The sequence below is a fragment of the Gopherus flavomarginatus genome, chromosome 1, assembly GCF_025201925.1.
Source record: "Gopherus flavomarginatus isolate rGopFla2 chromosome 1, rGopFla2.mat.asm, whole genome shotgun sequence".
Lineage (NCBI taxonomy): Eukaryota > Metazoa > Chordata > Testudines > Testudinidae > Gopherus > Gopherus flavomarginatus.
The window spans coordinates 323,584,816-323,602,024 of NC_066617.1; the positions used below are offsets into that span (position 1 = coordinate 323,584,816).

At 46.2% G+C, this 17,209-nt stretch overlaps 2 protein-coding genes across 4 annotated transcripts in view; one reads left to right on the forward strand and one right to left on the reverse strand.

Moving 5' to 3' along the window:
* Positions 1 to 17,209, forward strand: part of N4BP2L2 (NEDD4 binding protein 2 like 2) — a 479,674-nt gene that overhangs the window by 129,959 nt on the left and 332,506 nt on the right. The gene's annotated exons all lie outside the window — the stretch shown is intronic.
* PDS5B (PDS5 cohesin associated factor B) overlaps positions 1 to 17,209 on the reverse strand; it is a 265,724-nt gene that overhangs the window by 51,961 nt on the left and 196,554 nt on the right. For all 3 annotated transcript variants that reach the window (XM_050937113.1, XM_050937114.1, XM_050937115.1), the window contains 2 exons: positions 15,599 to 15,735; positions 4,820 to 4,943 (listed from right to left, as the gene is read on the reverse strand). In XM_050937113.1, coding sequence (XP_050793070.1) covers positions 4,820 to 4,943; positions 15,599 to 15,735 — 261 coding nt within the window. The remainder of the gene's footprint in view (positions 1 to 4,819; positions 4,944 to 15,598; positions 15,736 to 17,209) is intronic.

Genomic DNA, 17,209 nt, shown 5'->3' on the forward strand with positions numbered 1-17,209 from the left:
ACCATTCATGTAGGAGGCATCCACTTCTTTCTCTCTCTCACTGGTACCAAGGATGGTCCTGCTCCTGCAGTTAGTTAAGCTTCAGGTGCTCTTGCTCTTCAGAACTGGGAGACTTGTACCACGTTCCTTGTGCACTCCTGACATGTCTGCACCAGGATGAGTGGTCTCATCCAACATAGAAGATGGCAGAGAAGAGGCCCTCTTCTTGGATGAGGACCTGGGGGGGGCGGGAAGGATTTCTTTCTTGTGAAAGTGTTTCTCCTCTCTCATGCCACTGTTTGGAGAAGTCCTTACCTCTACTCCCACTGGCCTCAGAGTCTGATATCGCCATGCTTGGAGGTGTGCTTCTTGGTGCTTCTGCCTAATGTACAGGAGCATATGCCAGGCCAGAGTTGGAACCATATAGCACAGTTCATCAAGAATTTCCAAAGCCTACATTCATGGGCTTGACAGGCTCAGCTTGGGAAGAGTTGACTAATAGTGCACTTCAAGGGGATGTGAGCTTCTCTGAGGCACCTAATGTGGTTGTCACTGACTGCAAAGGCCAGAAGGCAGGAAATGCAGTTCTTAAACCTTGGGATCTTGGACATACTAGTCATCTCATATGAGCCTGGCCAGGGGCATATCGAGGGAGAACCCCAAGACCCTATTTACTAAAAACTATGCTTATTTAACTATAAAAAAAATTTAAAAAAATATTCAGAAATATTTACAGTTCAACACAGAAGAAACTAGGAAACACTGCAGATATTGAAGAGGTTCTACCTCAGACCATGGGCTGTAGAAAGGAACTGAAGAGGCAGTCGGTGTAGGCAGCCCCTTCTACTTTCAGTTTGGCGCATGAGTAGTGCAGGCATGAACCAACAAACTACCAGCAAGAATCTTCCAGTTTCTGGCATGTGGACCACATGTGCACCCACAGCGGAATTCACATAGGGACTATCAATGAAAAAAAGAATTGGTTAGATGTGCTGGGAGGGCAAGGAAAGCAGGAAGTGCCGAAGTGGAGGAAAATGGCAAGGTAAAGTGTGGGGTTTATTTATTATTTTCAAACCTCAGAAGTAGATTAGAAGCCTAAGGGGAAAAAATGAAAGCCACAGTCCTGCCTCAAAAGAGTTTACACTCTACAGGACACTACATGAGAAGGTCTGAACAGACAAAAAAGCAGGGGAGAAAAAGTGACAGAGGGGCCAAAAGTGACAAAAGTAAGATTGTTGTTACTGACTAAGGCATTTTTGAATTTTGATGGTTCCATTAACTTTTAAATCCCACCCACTTTTTTAAACTCGCATCTTATAGGAAATGAAGCAGAATTGAATTTTTAGGACAGATCTGAAAGCAAGGAATGTGACTTGGTTAACAAGTTTGCAGAACGATTCTATGCAAAGGAGAACATGCACAGAAGGCACAGTTTATTTAGTTGGGGGTTGGACTAGATGACCTTCTGAGGTCCCTTCCAACCCTGATATTCTATGATTCTATGACACAGAGGTGGGAATGTGAGAAAAATAAAGGTGACAGCAAGTGAGAGAATGGAAGTGGTGAGGAAAGAATGCAGAAGGCCTATCACAGGGGTGGGCAAACTTTTTGGCCCGAGGACCACATCTGGGAATAGAAATTGTATGGTATGTCATGAATGCTCACAAAATTGGGGTTGCGATGTGGGAGAGGATGAGGGCTCTAGTTGGAAGTGGGTGCTCTGGGGTGTGGCCAGAAATGAGGAATTCAGGGTGCAGGAGTGGGCTCTGGGTGGGTGTGGGCTCTGGGGTGGGAATGACGAGTTTGGGGGTGTAGGAGGGTGCTGCGGGCTGGGACCAAAGGGTTTGGAGGCGGGAGGGGGATCAGGGCTGGGGTTTGGGGTGCGGGAAAGGGTGTAGGTGCCAGCTGGGGGTGCGGCTCTGGGATGGGGCTGGGAATAAGGGGTTTGGAGTGCAGGAGGGTGCTCCGGGCTAGGATCGAGGAGGATCAGGGCTGGGGCAGGAGGTTGGGACGTTGGGGACGGGTGTGTGGCTTAGGGGTGCAGGCTCTGGGAAGCGCTTACCTCAAGTGGCTCCCAGAAATGGCGGCCATGTCCCCCCTCTGGCTCCTAAGCAGAACCACAGCCAGGCAGCTCTGCACGCTGCCCCGTTCGTAGGCACTGCCCCTGCAGCTCCCATTGGCTGCAGTTCCTGGCCAATGGGAGCTGCAGGGGCAGTGTTTGGGGCAGGGGCAGCGTGCAGAGCAGAGCCCCATTTGCCCCTACATGTAGGAGTGGGACCATGCTGCTGCTTCCGGCAGTGGCCCCTGACCCTGCTCCCCAGCTGGAGTGATAGACTGGGGCCATGCTGCTGCATATCTAACCAAAAAAGTCTTCCCAAATCCCCTTCCTGAACAAGGTTTATAGCAATGAAGACCATGATGTATTTTTGTTTTATATACAACTTGGTTTTTTGTTCTATTTTTTAAAAATTAGAATATTAAACTTTAGTTAGGTCCTTAGTTGTATATTCTTTGTTTGTTCTCATTCCAATTAGTGCCATTGCTACTTTCCTTTTAGTGCTTTAGTAGATTTTAAATATTAACTTTGTGCTGAGGACTCAAACATACATCTCAACTTCAGGCCCATCTGCTGTTCAGCCTGCATACCCCCCTCCCCCCCATATATATATTTCATCTTGGATGGTTCGCCACTCTCAGGCTCAGTATAGCCAAAACTAAGTGCACAATGTTATGTCCCCGACGCTCTCCATTACCTCCATTCTATGGTCTGACTATTCTCCCTGCTACACAGACTTAATGACCATGGGGTTGTGTGGGGGTATGTGTGTTTTTGACTCTCTTCTCTCCTCTTTTCCCTGTGTCTGGTATGTAACCAAAGCCTATCACTTGGTCCTCTACACATTTTGAAGTCCTCAAGACAGCGTTGAAAACAGGATACAGGACTTGATGCACCAGGATGGCTTTTCTCATGTTTCCCTTTTCCTTCCAGTGCCAGTAGCCACAATTTATTTGTCCATGCCTTAATCATCTTCCTCCTTGACTAAAGTTTCTCCAGTCTTCTAGATACTCATTGTCCCCAGTCTATGAAAACTCCTGGTTGTTGGTTTGACACTCATTTCATTGTGTATAACCTCCTTTTCCTTGCTTTTAAAATCCTACATCATTCACCACCTACCTCCTGATAGGTCGTGGTGGGCAAACTATGGCCCCACGGGATGGATCTGGCCCACCAGCCATTTTAATCCAGCCCTTGAGCTCCCGCTGGGGAGCAGGGTCTGGGGCTTGCCCCGCTCCAGAGCTCCAGCTGGGGAGCAGGATCCGATGCTGCTCCACGCAGCTCTAGTAATGCCATATTATGTTCAATTCAGACTATAAATTCCCAGAGGCAGAGAGCTTTACATTTTAACTGTGAAGAGCCATGAGCATACACAGCACTCTATAAGTCAGGCCTGCACAACATGCGGCCCACATGGGCTCACTGTGCGGCCCACGGGCAAGCGGCGAAGTAGGGCTGCTGGTTTCGCCTCTGCCCGGAGGGGAGCCCCACCTCACAGCCCCACGCGTGCCACACTCCAACCGCCCTAACGGCCAATTCCGCACATCTCTGTCTCCTGCTCCCCCTGCCTGGACTAAAGCAGGTGCATCACTTCTGGGGCCCACTGAGGTGGGAAGCGTTGGGCACAAGGCAGAGCCGTAAGTGCCAAGTGAGGGGAGGGGCACCCGGCCTGAGCTTGAGCCGCAGCTCGGGGGGGAGGGGTGGGACTGGGCCAAGACCCCCCCCCTTCGGTTGGGGGCAGGGCGGCTACGGCACTGGTTGGTCCCAGGGCGGCCTCTGTAGTGATGGGAGCGGGGGGGTTGAACTGTCTGTGGGTAGCCAGGAAATCCTCAGAGGGAAGGAGGGAGGTAGGTGTGTGTGTGTAGGGGGGTGGCACCTGCCCTGCCCCAACTGCTGCCCCCTTCCCTGGTCCAGGGACCTTCCCCCTCCCCGACCCCTATCACACTGCCCATCCCAGCCCCCGGCTCCCTGCAACCCCTGTGTTTGGGGTGGGTGTTTCGGCAGGGCCAGGGGGTTCTGACCCTCAGCTGGAGTAATATGGAGTAATATGGCCCTCGCCACTTTACGAACTGTGCAGGCCTGCTATAAGGACTAGAAAACTAAAAGCAGGGGAGGTAGAGTTGAGAAATCATATGCTCTAGCTCGAGACTGAATGTTTACACTACAATTAAACAGCCCTGTAGCCCAAGTCCCATGAGCCCAAGTCAGCTGATGGAGGCCAGCAGCGGTTGTTTAACTGCAATGTAGATATATCCTTAAGGTCTGCAGGGTGAGAGATTTTCTCTGCAGACCTCAAAACAAGTCAATATCACAAAGTGAACTTTGCACGGCTCGTAAGAACCAAAGATCTCTCTAAAAATCATCATACCCCAGTGTATCTTTCTTACGTTACTACTTCAGCGTTAACATAAATTTGTTATCTAGCTGAAGTATGGCAAATAGATTCTAGAAGAATCTTTTAGTTGCAATGAATACCAATTTTCTAATGCTCGGTCCACTGCTCTTACTATTAGACTACACTCCTTTATTGCTTTTAGTTCCTAGCAGTATTCATCATTTCAACATAACAAAAAAAAAAACAACTTGAATTATCAGGATCATGAGAAACAAATTTAAAATTGAGGACAAGTTAAAATTGCAATCTGAATATTGAGAATGACACTTCAAATGAATATTCTTAGTGACCTGAAGCCATAGATTATTAGCAAACATATTAGCTGATTCAGACAGACAGACAGACACACATACACACACTCCTCTCTTTCCTCCACCCCATTTCCTTACGTTAACGGCTAATGCACACAGCTGGTATTGTTCTAATGTGATGATTTCATGGTAACAAGGTTCCTGTGCCAGCTTCACAATAGCACTAGCAGCAGCCAGCCTCAGACGAGACATATCGGGTTTACTGAAAAACAAGCACAGAGATAGATGGGTTAAATTACTGCAAGATTATTTAAGTATCTGAGTCATGGAAACAAGTTCCTCAGGTTTGAAACAATTGTTCTTCATCATGCTGAAAAGTGGCTCAGGTGGAACAGTGAGGAACTGGAATGGCCTTTGCTTTCTGTACACAATAATTATGTAAGTAACTGAAAAATAAAATTAGAACCTTGTAAATTAATACTTCTCGTGGAATCTCTGCCCATCCAGAGATTTGCATAGTATCTCTGCTATACCTTGTGTTATTTGCTGTATGAAAAGGATTAGTTTCCAAATTCAGGACAGCATAATCACAACCTACTTAGGGTACACCTATACACTTGGGCACATTTTCCCCCAAGGGAATTAATGTCCTTTGTGATTTCCTCAAAAAGTTTCACATGAGAATATGGTTCCAGTTTGCCTTACCATAATGCCTATGTATTAGCGAATGCTAGCACAATATGCATCATGTCCTCACGTGTACTAGGGCTTATGGAATTTCAGTATAATGGCTAAAGCATTCCTTCTCCTATGAAGCCAGATAAAGGGACCTGGTGAGTCAAACCAATTATCTTGCAATGTTTTAGGAGTACCAGTAATTGGTTTACATGCTCCCCTAATCAGGCATTTGCTATTTTCCAAATATGATTGGATTTTTGATACACTGAGTAATACTATATTGACAAAGATCATAAGAGTATAAGATAGTTTCCTCAACTTATTTCTGCAAATTCGTATTGACCCAATCTGTATAAACTTAATCAGTTTATTGCTAGCCATCGCAGATTTTCAAAACGCTGTCTCATTTTTGGGAAATCAGCATTTCTTTTGGCCTTCTGTGCATCTAATTGTCAAAAAAAAAAATAGATCTCAAAGAGTCTCAGGTCTCACACAGGCTCTGGCTTGGGCCTGGGCTCTAGTGTTGACTGCAGTAACAAGCAAAGCTTTCCCCCCTGGCAACTTGTAGTAGACAACTGACCTAATTAACGAGGGGATAAAATTACTGATATATGAAAGATGACAAATATTGAACGCCTTAATCTTTCTCTCAGACATTTATGGAGCAACAGCTACCAGACTATTTTAAATCCATCTTTATCATGAAATATGTATTTAAAAGTTGGGGTGATTAGGAAGGAAAAGATTGTAACTATACTTCTTAATAAACACAACATGACAGAATACTTGGAGATTTTGAACATACTCAAATTGTCTAGTCGTGTACCTTAGAGTTTTAAGGGGGTTAACTAACAATTTTTTTGAAGTCATGTATAAATGGAATACTACAATAACAAAAAAAGGGCATGAAGAATGATCCTGGAATTTTCTAGTGCACAGTGGCTTCTAACTAAAATAGAATGGAAAAAAATTAAAAGAAAAAACCAAGTATGCTAATTGAGTCACATGCATTAAGTACTATGGGTTTATAACAGGGGTTGGCAACCTGCGGCACGCGTGCCAAACACGGCACGGGAGCCAATTTTGAGCAGTCCCCAGACTCACTCAGCCCCCTGCCCACCACTCTCCCCTGCAGGGGTAGGAGACAGAAGCTTGGTTCTGCGGCAACCACGCTCCCCTCTCTCCCATTTCTTCCCCCAGCATGGTGCTTTCCTGCCTCACCCCCCTCTCCTTCCCTGTGCCAATCAGCTGATGGCCATAGCGAGGGGGAGGGGGGAAGAGCAGCAGTGTGCAGGCAGCTCTGTAGAGGAGACAGAGAGAGGAAGGGAGGGAGCCTTGGAGAAGGGAGTGGAACAAGGCATATCCCTTCCAGCCCCCTGCCCTGAGCTGTTCAGGGCAGGGAGCACCCCAGCCCTCTGCCCTAACCCCCCCCCCCCCACACTCAGTCTTCTGTCCTACATCCCCCAAGCTCCCAGCTCTCTGCCGACTCCCCCACACACTCAGCATTCTGCCCTGCAGCCCCCATGCCCCCCAGCCTTCTGCTCTGACCCTTGAATCCTCTCACACACACAGCCTTCTGCCCTGCACCCTCCTCACCCTCCAGCCTTCTGCCCTGAACCCCCCCACCCCAATACACACCCAGTCTTCTGCCCTGAACCCCCCCACACCACCGCCCTCTGCCCTGACCCTTGACCCCCCACACACCCAGCCTTCTGCCTTACACCCCCCATACCCTAGCCCTCTGCCCTGACCCCTGAAATCTCCCCACCCAGGTCTGAGGTTCTGGCCGCAGGCCTGCTCAGCCCACTGCCGGCCTAGGTGAACAGAACCCCAGGCTGGCAGCAAGCTGAGCAGGCTGGCGGCATAAGATCAGCATTTTAATTTAATTTTAAATGACGCTTCTTAAACATTTTGAAAACCTTGTTTACTTTACATACAATAGTTTAGTTATATAATATAGACTTATAGAAAGAGACCTTCTAAAAATGTTAAAATGTAATACCGGCACACAAAACCTTAAATTAGAGTGAATAAATAAAGACTCGGCACACTGCTGCTGAAAGGTTGCTGATCCCTGGTTTATAAAGAATAAACTAAGTCTTGCCAGACAAGTTTGCTTTTCCTTGTGGTAAAAATATATTTGTTGGTGAAAAGAAAGGATAAGCTTAAGAACTCTCAATTTTACTCGGCCATTTGACAGTATCACAAAACCTTATTTTCAAAATTAATTCAAGTCAGATTTTTATATGTAAGCTGGCTAAATTATTACAAAGTTCAAATTATTCATATTAAATATTATTTGTATTATAGCACTGCACAGAAGCCAGAATAAGATCAGGGCCTAACTGTGTTAGAGATTATATAAACACATAATAGACAGTCCCAGCCCTTAAGCGTTTACAATCTGAATTAATACAAGCCACAAGTGGTTGTAATAAGCAAATGAATTAAGAATGTGGTGGAGGGGAAGGCCAGAGAGATGAGGCGAACAGCAATCACACATGGTGTATTGTATAGCAGAAGGCATTGTAAACAGAAATGAGGATTTAAGAAAGGGGTTCTGACATAAGCCATATATTTGAAACTGCAGCAAAGCGAGACCAAATGGGTAGATAAATTGTGGGACTGGAGTACTCAGTCTTAATTTTGTGAAGGTCTGTTGTACATAATCTAAAGGGGGTCGGACTAGATGATCACACTGGTCCCTTCTGACCCTAGAATCTATGAATCTATGACATGTCTTGAAAGCACTTGTAAAAATCAATGGCTTATAAACTTCAATGTGAACTGACATTTTCTCTCACTCCACAGATTAATACTTAGGTATGTCGGAAAGAAATCTTCTTCTGAATGCACAGCATGTAAATGAAAGTTGTCTAACCCTCTAAATTTCTTCCAAGTCGCATGGAGCTAAAGGATTCCTCTGAACAAAACTAAACCTTTGGCAATATTGGGTATCAAGCTGGAGCCTGGAGGCAGCATTATGCCTGAATCTATAAAGCAATGGCAGCCACTGAAACAATATATTTTTCTTTCATCCAACTCTTGGTTTTCCCCTGCTAGTTTCATTTTTATGTAGGCCTTCATTCTAGATCAATGTGGATGGCATGACCCTTCAATATTCTTATTTCCAAAATGCAGTTTTATGAGGGGTGACTTTTGGGACTTACTGCCAGTCAGTACTTCAGTGGAGCTGAAGATCTCTTCAAATAGATTCTTGCCCTAGTATCAGTGTTCTTGCCCTAGTATCAGAATTTTAACAGCTATTTGCAGCAGCTGGTGTCCTGTGATATTGCAGTATCCTAGTGCTCTTTTCACAAATACTTAAGCAATATTGTATTTTTACATTTAATGCTTTATTTAGATCAAATAAAAAACAATATTAAAACAGCGTGGTGTGGTAGCTTTATCTTAAATTGTTTTAGTTTAGCTTATTTTAATTAAATCTCAAGCTTTTCTAAAGAAGTATTTAAATTTAAAGGGTATTATTATCAAGGTGAATAAGCCAAAAATATTTCATCTGTATGTGTGCTAACATTGTATGCATAAAGGAGTATAGTTGCTATGTAGAAGATTTACCTGGAAGCTAAAAAATAAAGCATTGAAGCCAACTATCCAAAGAAACTGTATCTCTGAGAAATATCTCACCAGTTGCAGTCTACCAAGTTTCTTCAGCCATCTGCCGCATGGTTTAAATGGAAGGTGGCTACTGTCCAAGTGTTTTCCATGTGGCGCTCAGACTGGAACCAAGTTCCTACCTACATATGACAAAGTCTGGACTTGGCGACTTTCAGAGCATGCTGCAAGGCCCATTTACCTATACTGTCCGTAAAGAAGTGGGGCTGTATAAGTGTAAGTGAGAAGAGAGAGGTTAGAATCTTATTTATGGTGGATCGGAGATTCTCTTGCCAAGATAGGGACAATCTTGAGGAGGCGACTGAGGAAGAAACCGACCTCAATCGCAGAGTGTGTGCATATCCTGGATGGATACTGTGATAGCAGTGTTTGACACAGTTCAAGACCCATCTGGAGAGCCTTTGGGTTGATATATGACTGTGCCTTTAGATCTATTTGCAATGGAAAGAACAAACTTAGGAGATTTCCTAAAAGCCTTTATCCTGTCCAGGTAGAAGGCCAGAGCTCTTTTAACATCTGGCATGTGAAGTATGGCCTTTCTGTTATTGAGGTGAGGCTTAACATGAAATGTTGGGAGGTGAATTGGTTGGTTTATGTGAAAAGATGAGGTCACCTTGGACATGATCTTTGGGTGTGGCCTCAGAGTAACCTTGTTGTGAAAGAAGACTGTAAAAGGGTGGTGCATCCATAAGCTCGGTTATCTCCCCTATTCTCCTTGCCGAGGTGAGAGCAACTAGAAATACAGTCTTCATTGATAGGTTTGTGGCCATAGGTTCAAAGGGCAGTCCAGTCAGGCTCTTTAAAACTGAGTTCAGGTCCCATGTTGAGATGGGATGTATGGATTGGGGAAAGAGGTTCGCTGTGCCCTTCAGGAACCTTTTTGTTTGAAGTGTGAGAAAACTGAGTATCAATCTGTTTGTTGATGCAAAGTCACTAGGGCCGCCAGGTTTACTTTGAGTGAACTGAGAGAGAGCCCTGACTTATTGAGAGTCTGTATGTAGTCTAATACTGCAAGGAAAGTAACAGATGCCAGGGTAATTTGCCTGGAATTGCACCAAACTTGAGACTTGGTCCACTTTTCTAGCTTATTACGATAGGTAGCCGATTTCCTACTGTTTATTAACACTTCCTGTACCTCCAGAACAGGAGCTCTCTCTGTGTTGGAACCATGAAGGAGCCAGGCTTTGAGCCGGAGTATCCACAGGTTCAGATGGAGAGTGCATCCTTTGTTCTGCAACAGAAGGTAAGGACTGAGTTCAAGAGGGATCGGTGGACATGTCACCAGCTGTGACAGGTACGGATACCATCTCTGTTTTGACCAGGTGGGAGCAATCAGTATGTCTTTTGCTTTTTCTCTTTTTATTTTTAACAGGACCTTCAACAGCAGAGGGAACGGTTGAAGCCATATACAAAACCCTTATCCCGTGGAAGGAGAGCATCCCGTAATGAGTGCTGGCCAAGACCTGTCCTGGAGCAGTAGCATGGGCATTTCTTGTTCAGTTAAGTGTCAAAGAAGTCTATCATCAGTGTCCCCCACTGACAGAATATGCTGTGAAATACTGCTGGGCTTATTTCCCGCTTGTGGTCATGTGAAAACTTGCACCTGAGGCTGTGGCTACACTGGCGCTTTACGGTGCTGCAACTTTCTCACTCGGGAGTGAAAAAACACCCCCCTGAGAACAGCAAGTTACAGCGCTGTAAAGCGCCAGTGTAAACAGTGTCCCAGCGCTGGGAGTGCAGCTCCCAGCGCTGTAAGGTAGTCCCCACGGGGAGGTGGAGTACCTGCAGTGCTGGGAGAGCTCTCTCCCAGTGCTGGCGCAGTGACCATATTCGCACTTCAAAGCGCTGCCACGGGAGCGCTCCCACGGAAGCGCTTTGAAGTTGCAAGTGTAGCCATACCCTGAGACAGCCTGCTGTTGTGTTCTGTGCTCCCGGTAGACAGGCTGGTGATATTACAAAATTATGGGAAATGCACCAATTCCACAGCTTTAGTGCTTTTGCACAGAGGGCAGATGATCTGGCAAGCCACTGGAAGATTTATGCAGTACATGTACGCAATGTTGTCTGTCATGACTTTCATGTGTGTACCTCTGTCCAGTGGAAGAAAGTAAGCACAAGCATTCCTGACTGCTCTGAGTTCAAGGAGGTTGATGTGGAGAGTCACCTCTGCAGGTGACCATTTGCTGTGAGTCATGAGGTTGTTGAGATGGGCACCCTCTGAGGGAATATGTCCATAGTGAGAAGTGTCAAGGGGGGGAGGAGAGGGAGAACTGTGCGAACGGGAGCCCTGTGCAAACGTCTGCTGGGTCTTTCCACCAATCCAGGGAGTGTTTGACCCTAGAAGGCATCGAGTGAGGTGTGTAAACGGTCTTTGTTTGGCTTGAAAGACAAGCACGACGTTTACAGGCACGAGATATTACAAACACACCAGCTGCCATGTGCCCCAGAAGCTGGAGGTAATGTCTGGTCAATGTTTGAGAGCTGGTTTGCACTGTCTTTAAAAGCAAGGACAGGCTGTGAAATCTGTGCTGTGGAAGGAGCGCCTTTGCTTGCAGTGAGTAGAGATCGGCCCCTACAAATTCCAAGCATTGTATTTAAGTTAGGGTCGATTTTTGGACATTAATTTGTAGACCCAGTTTCATAAATAAGTCCATAGTTCCATGGGTGGCCTGTAGAGCTTCGAAGGCGCCAGCCCTGAGGAGACAGTTGTCTAAATATGGGTAAATGATGATCCCAAGCATGTAGGTGGGACAGCATTACATAGAGGACCTTGGAGAATACTCTGGGAGCCAATGAGAGGCCAAAAGGGACTGATACAGCAGTCCATTCGATCTCAAGTGCTGTCTGGAGCACTGCTTTGGCCACTAACTATCCCTCGTTGATAACGGCTCAGAATTGTTCCCACTGTGATTCCATTAGATGATCAATAAAGGTACTGAATTTAGCATAGTTCATGTTGTTGTATTTTGCTGTTAGGGCTTGGTAGTTTGCAATTCTGAGTTGCAAAGTAGCAGAAGAGTAGGCCTTCCTCCCAAATAAATCAAGGCACCTTCAATCCCAATCATAGGCAGGGGCGACTCCAGGTCCCAGCACGCCAAGCGCATGCTTGGGGCGGCAAGCCGTGGGGGGGAGCTCTGCCGACACTGCGAGGGCGGCAGGCAGGCTGCCCTCAGCAGCTTGCCTGTGGAGGGTCCGCTGGTCCCGTGGCTTTGGCGGACCTCCTGCCCGCCAAAGCCATGGGACCAGAAGACCCTGCGCAGGCAAACCGCCGGAAGCAGTCTGCCTGCCGTGCTTGGGGCAGCAAAATCCCTAGAGCCACCCCTGATCATAGGGAGTGGATTTGGGAAGATGTTAGCAACCACAGAAATTCACTGCATCAATAACAATGGAATTAGGCAGAGGGTGGGAGAAAACAAATTCCGTATCCCAGGGGAGGAGAACGTAGTATTTTTTATCAGTCTGTCGGTGTGGCCGATGCTGACCTTTGCCATATGAGCTTAGCTGGATCCAAATGGGCCTTGTTGATAGGGAGGGCTAGCCTCAAGGAGGAGAATGAATGGAAAATACCTTGCAGCTTATGGTGAGTGTATTACCTCCCCGAGAGGTATTTGTATGGTATTTGCCACTCTCTCTATAAAATCTTGGAAGAGCTTAAAATTGTCTGTCAGGTGATGAAGGGGGCATAATCATCTCTTCTGGAGGGGAGGAAGAGATGTAAGAATGTGGTACAACATCCTCCTCCAGTTCCACTTCCTGCTCCTCCAGGATCTCCTCAGGAGATTCCGAGGCTCTAGATGCGGCGGTTGTGGGAGAATGCCTCAGAGTCTTTCAGCATGTGACACCAGACATGCAAGAAGGCATGATGCCTATAGGCCAACCATGGATCCCATTTGGCCACCCCTGGATCCCAGTAGGGCCAGTGGGGCAATGGGAAAGGCATGTGAGGCTGAGCTCCTGGCTGGTCATGGTAGGAAGGAGGAGCACAGTAGGAGTGATGAAAGAGAACCTCCTCCTGGTCACTGTCCAAATCTCCACTGAAAAGTGGTGGAGCTGACATGGAAACTGGAGGTGCACAGCTCAGTGCCAGTGGTGAGCCCCAGGCCTGAGATCTGCTCAGTACCAGGGCCCTGGTACCAAGCAGAGGAGACTCTGGTGTCTCAGGTACCATAAGGTCCTTAGAAAAATCTAAACTCCTGTGGTGCCGCAGTAATATCTAATGTCAGTGGTTGCTGGCGTTGAGTTGACGGTGCTGAATGGACTGGAGACCTGGGCAGCAGCAAACGGTCTGATGATGGCTGTCTCGCAGTTGCCTGTGCCGGGGGCTTCTGTACTGGAACATCTGCCCAGAGGTGGTACAGTCTACGCCCCTGTCCCTGACCGGCAGTACCGCTGCTTTGGTGCCTGTGCCCACAGGGTCCTCGGGCAAACCAAGGTTGTCTATTGCACCCTATCCCACCCAATCTGTGAGTACTGTGTTTACATACCTTTGATACCAAAGAGACTGAATGTGCTGGATAGCAGCTGGACTCCCAGCGGGGAGCTAAGAGCCCAGGTTGCAGCCTGGCTCCCAGTAGGGAACTCAGTGCTGAGCGAGAGCCCGGGCTCTCAGCCCCCCACACTGCCCTGTTAAGTCGATGCAAGCACTCCTAGTGAAGACACAGACAGAAGGAGGGTAGTGGGGTCATGGAAAACCACAGTAATTACTGCAGTGGCTCGTTGTCGACTTGTCTACTTAAATTTGTAGACGTGCCCTAAGAATAAAAGCACTAAAAACCAGCTAACACCACATTTCTAAAGAAATACAGTATCTGTAAATGGACTGCTAATCACTCCATCTTTAGCCAGAGGCAGCTGAAAAGGAACTGAGAGTAAGTCTCCCCTCAAGGTAGAGCATGAGGACATGAGCATGCATGTGCAGACCAAATGGACACTGCTACAAAGATTTCTAATTAGAAGCACAAGAATGCACATACGCCTAAAGTGGAACTCCCATTGGGATACTACTTGAAGAAGAATTACTACTAATTAATTTCTTCACAGACAGACTTCTATATATGGGTTATATGATGGTATTTTAAATTTAAGAGTGTTATGATTATTTACAAGTTATACTAAAATGGAATTCTCAGCTTGAGTGCTGTGACTAAAGTTAATATTTTAAAGTTAAAATATTCTATTTTGCAATTTTTACCCTCTGGACTGGTCTGCTGTTTGATTTGCATAATCATTGTACAGTTATTTAACTATATACCAAACATGCAAATCTCTTCATTTTGACTACTGTAATCCCTCTCTGCTCTCCATTGGTTTCTGTAAACAGAATTTTCAACGTTTGCCAAGAACAATGATGGTGAACTTGGCTCCTCACTTGTGCTTCAAGAAAGATTAAAAAGTTTACACAAAAATAAACATTAGCAGTCAAAGCAAATGGGCTAACAACCAGATGAAACAAATTGTTAAAAAGCTAATCTTTACTTATTTCCCTCCTCCTCTTCATCCTTATCTCCCTTCCTAAAAGTAGAGTGCCTTCAACTACACATAAAGTGCACCACAAGGTAAGATTTTTTTAATTTTGTTTCAAGTCAGTTTAGAAGGAGAAAAAGGAGAAATTGTGCAATTTTTCCTTCCAGTATGAAAAGTAGTTCAGAGTAGAAGGATGAGAGAAAAAGTAGAGGAAAAAGCACAACAACTCTTTACTATGATTTTGAATAATATTTATAGTAATAAAATAAATTTGAAGTTACGTGGACTTTTTATCTGGGAATTCAGCCTACAGTACCATTACCTCATAAGAAGGTAAATTTTATAAATAAAGTACACATCTCTACCCCAATATAATGCGACCCGATATAACACGGTAAAGCACTGCTCTGAGGGGGGCGGGGGGGAGGGGCAGGCTGCTCAGAGCACATTGCTCTGAGGGGCATGTTAAGGATGGGAGGCGGGTGGGCAAGCAGGGTGAGGAGGCAAATGGGGAGGTGAGCAGCAGGCAGGAGGAGGATGAAGAGGCAGGCAGGCGGGAAGACGGCAAGCAGGAGAGCAGTAGTCAGGAGGATGCGGGGAGGTGCGCCAGACAGACGGTGAGGAGACTAGCAGGGAGGCGAGCGGCAGCTGGGAGCGCTGGGCAGACGGTTAGGAGACTAGCAGGGAGGCCCCACACCCCTCTAGGGACAGCTCTGACACACTGCTCTGAGCTGCATGGTAAGGGTGCCAGGCTGGGGCTGAGGGGTTGGATAAGGGGCAGAGGGTCTCGGGGGGCAGTCAGGGGACAAGGAGCAGGGGGGCTGGATGGGTCTGGGATTATGAGGGGTCAGTCAGGGGGCAGGAAGCAGGTGGGGTTGGATAGGGGGCGGGGCCAAGCTGTTGGGGAGGCACAGCCTTCCCTACCCGATACTACACGGTTTCACCTATAAACACAGTAAGATTTTTTGGCTCCCGAGGACTGCGTTATATCAAGGTAGAGGTGTATAACATATAACCATACATCCCAAGTGCCTTTAAATTCTTCTCCATACAGTGCGCATTGCCCCTTCTAAGTTGCTGAAACTGTTGAGCAATTATATTGTCCGAATAGATGGTTTCACTTAATTGCCAATGGTATACCTAATTTTTCCCTGTTCTGTCAAGTCTCCATCACTGTGCAATATTGTTGTTAGCAATCTAAGAGTAGAGGTTCCTGATTTACTGTGGTTATTCTTCATTCCTAGCAACCATCGAACCATCATCTTAATGGCCTGGATCTGAAAGAAATTTTCACAAGTAGTATGTTAATTACGCTCTGCAAACAAAATTTTAAAATAATCTCTATAGTAGCCTAATCACTTAACAATATAATCTTCTCAAACGCTTTAATTAGGTAGAGAACATATTCCTCACAAGCATGTGACACATGCATTCATCATCATTGCAACATGCATAGTTTCTAAATTTTCTTTGAATCTAGTTTAAAGCCCTCATCTCTAGGTTGCTGAATCAGTGTGTGAAGATATTCTTCCCCTTCTTGGTCAGATGGACCCCATCTCTTCCCAGTAGTTGTCCTGTTCGGAACAGCATCCCATGGTCAAGGAAGCCAAAGCCCTTCTGTAGACAAGATCTGTGCAGCCAAGCATTTATCTGCAGGATGCACGTGTCCCTGCCTTGGCCCTTACCCTGAACTGGGAGGATGGACTGGATTGCCACCTTTGCTCCGAACTCCTTCACCCTCACTCCCAGAGCCCTGTAGTCATTGCTGATCTGCTCAGGGTCAGACACGGCAGTATAATCAGCACTCATGTGGGTGAACAGCACAGGGTAGTGATCAGAGGGACAGATGAACCTCAGCATCCTTTCTGCAACATCTTCAATTAGGGCTCTAGGCAGACAGTACACCTCCCAGAATATCATGCTACTGTCTGAAATGGCAAGCAGACAGCCTCCACCTCACAGAGCAGCCAGTTCTCCTCCTTCCTCCTGTGCTCCTGTAGTCACCTGTAGCTCGCTAGCATACTCCATCTTGGATGTCTCCATGTGGATCCTGTCAATGAAGTTCTTATGCTCCTGATACGTTTGCAGATGAGACACCTCCTCTTGCAGCTCTCTTACATGCTTCCTAAGGGGCTACACCAGTGGTTCTCAAACTTTTGTACTGGTGACTTTCACACAGCAAGCCTCTGAGTGCGACCCCCCCCATATAAATTAAAAAAATGTTTATATATTTAACACCATTATAAATGCTGGATGCAAAGCAAGGTTTGAGGTGGAAGCTAATAGCTTATGACCCCCATGTAACAACCTCACGTTTGAGAACCCCTGGGCTACACCAACAGATACCTCTCACTGAAATAAATTTAAATAAAGGGAGTGGAGTCTCTCATCCTCACTACTATTGTGAGGTTTTGGGTAAAATACAGATAGGTGGGTTGTTTGGTTCAAGTGAAATTGGAAAGAACCTTGGGAAGAAGCCTGGGATGTAATCTCAGGTAAACTGTCTCTGTGAGAGATAATATAAGGTGGGGGAACTATGAGGTCCCCAAGCTCACCCACTCTCCTGGCCAATGTACTAACAGTTATGAAAGCTACCTTCACTGTTAAGTGTAAGAGGTAGCAGGAAGCCAAGGACTTCAACGGTAGGTTTATAAGTGCCAATAGCACAGAGTTCAGGTTCCAAGCAGGCATAGGTTTTAATAGCAGCAGGAATGTTCTGATAATGCCTTTTACAAACTTTACTGTTGTGGG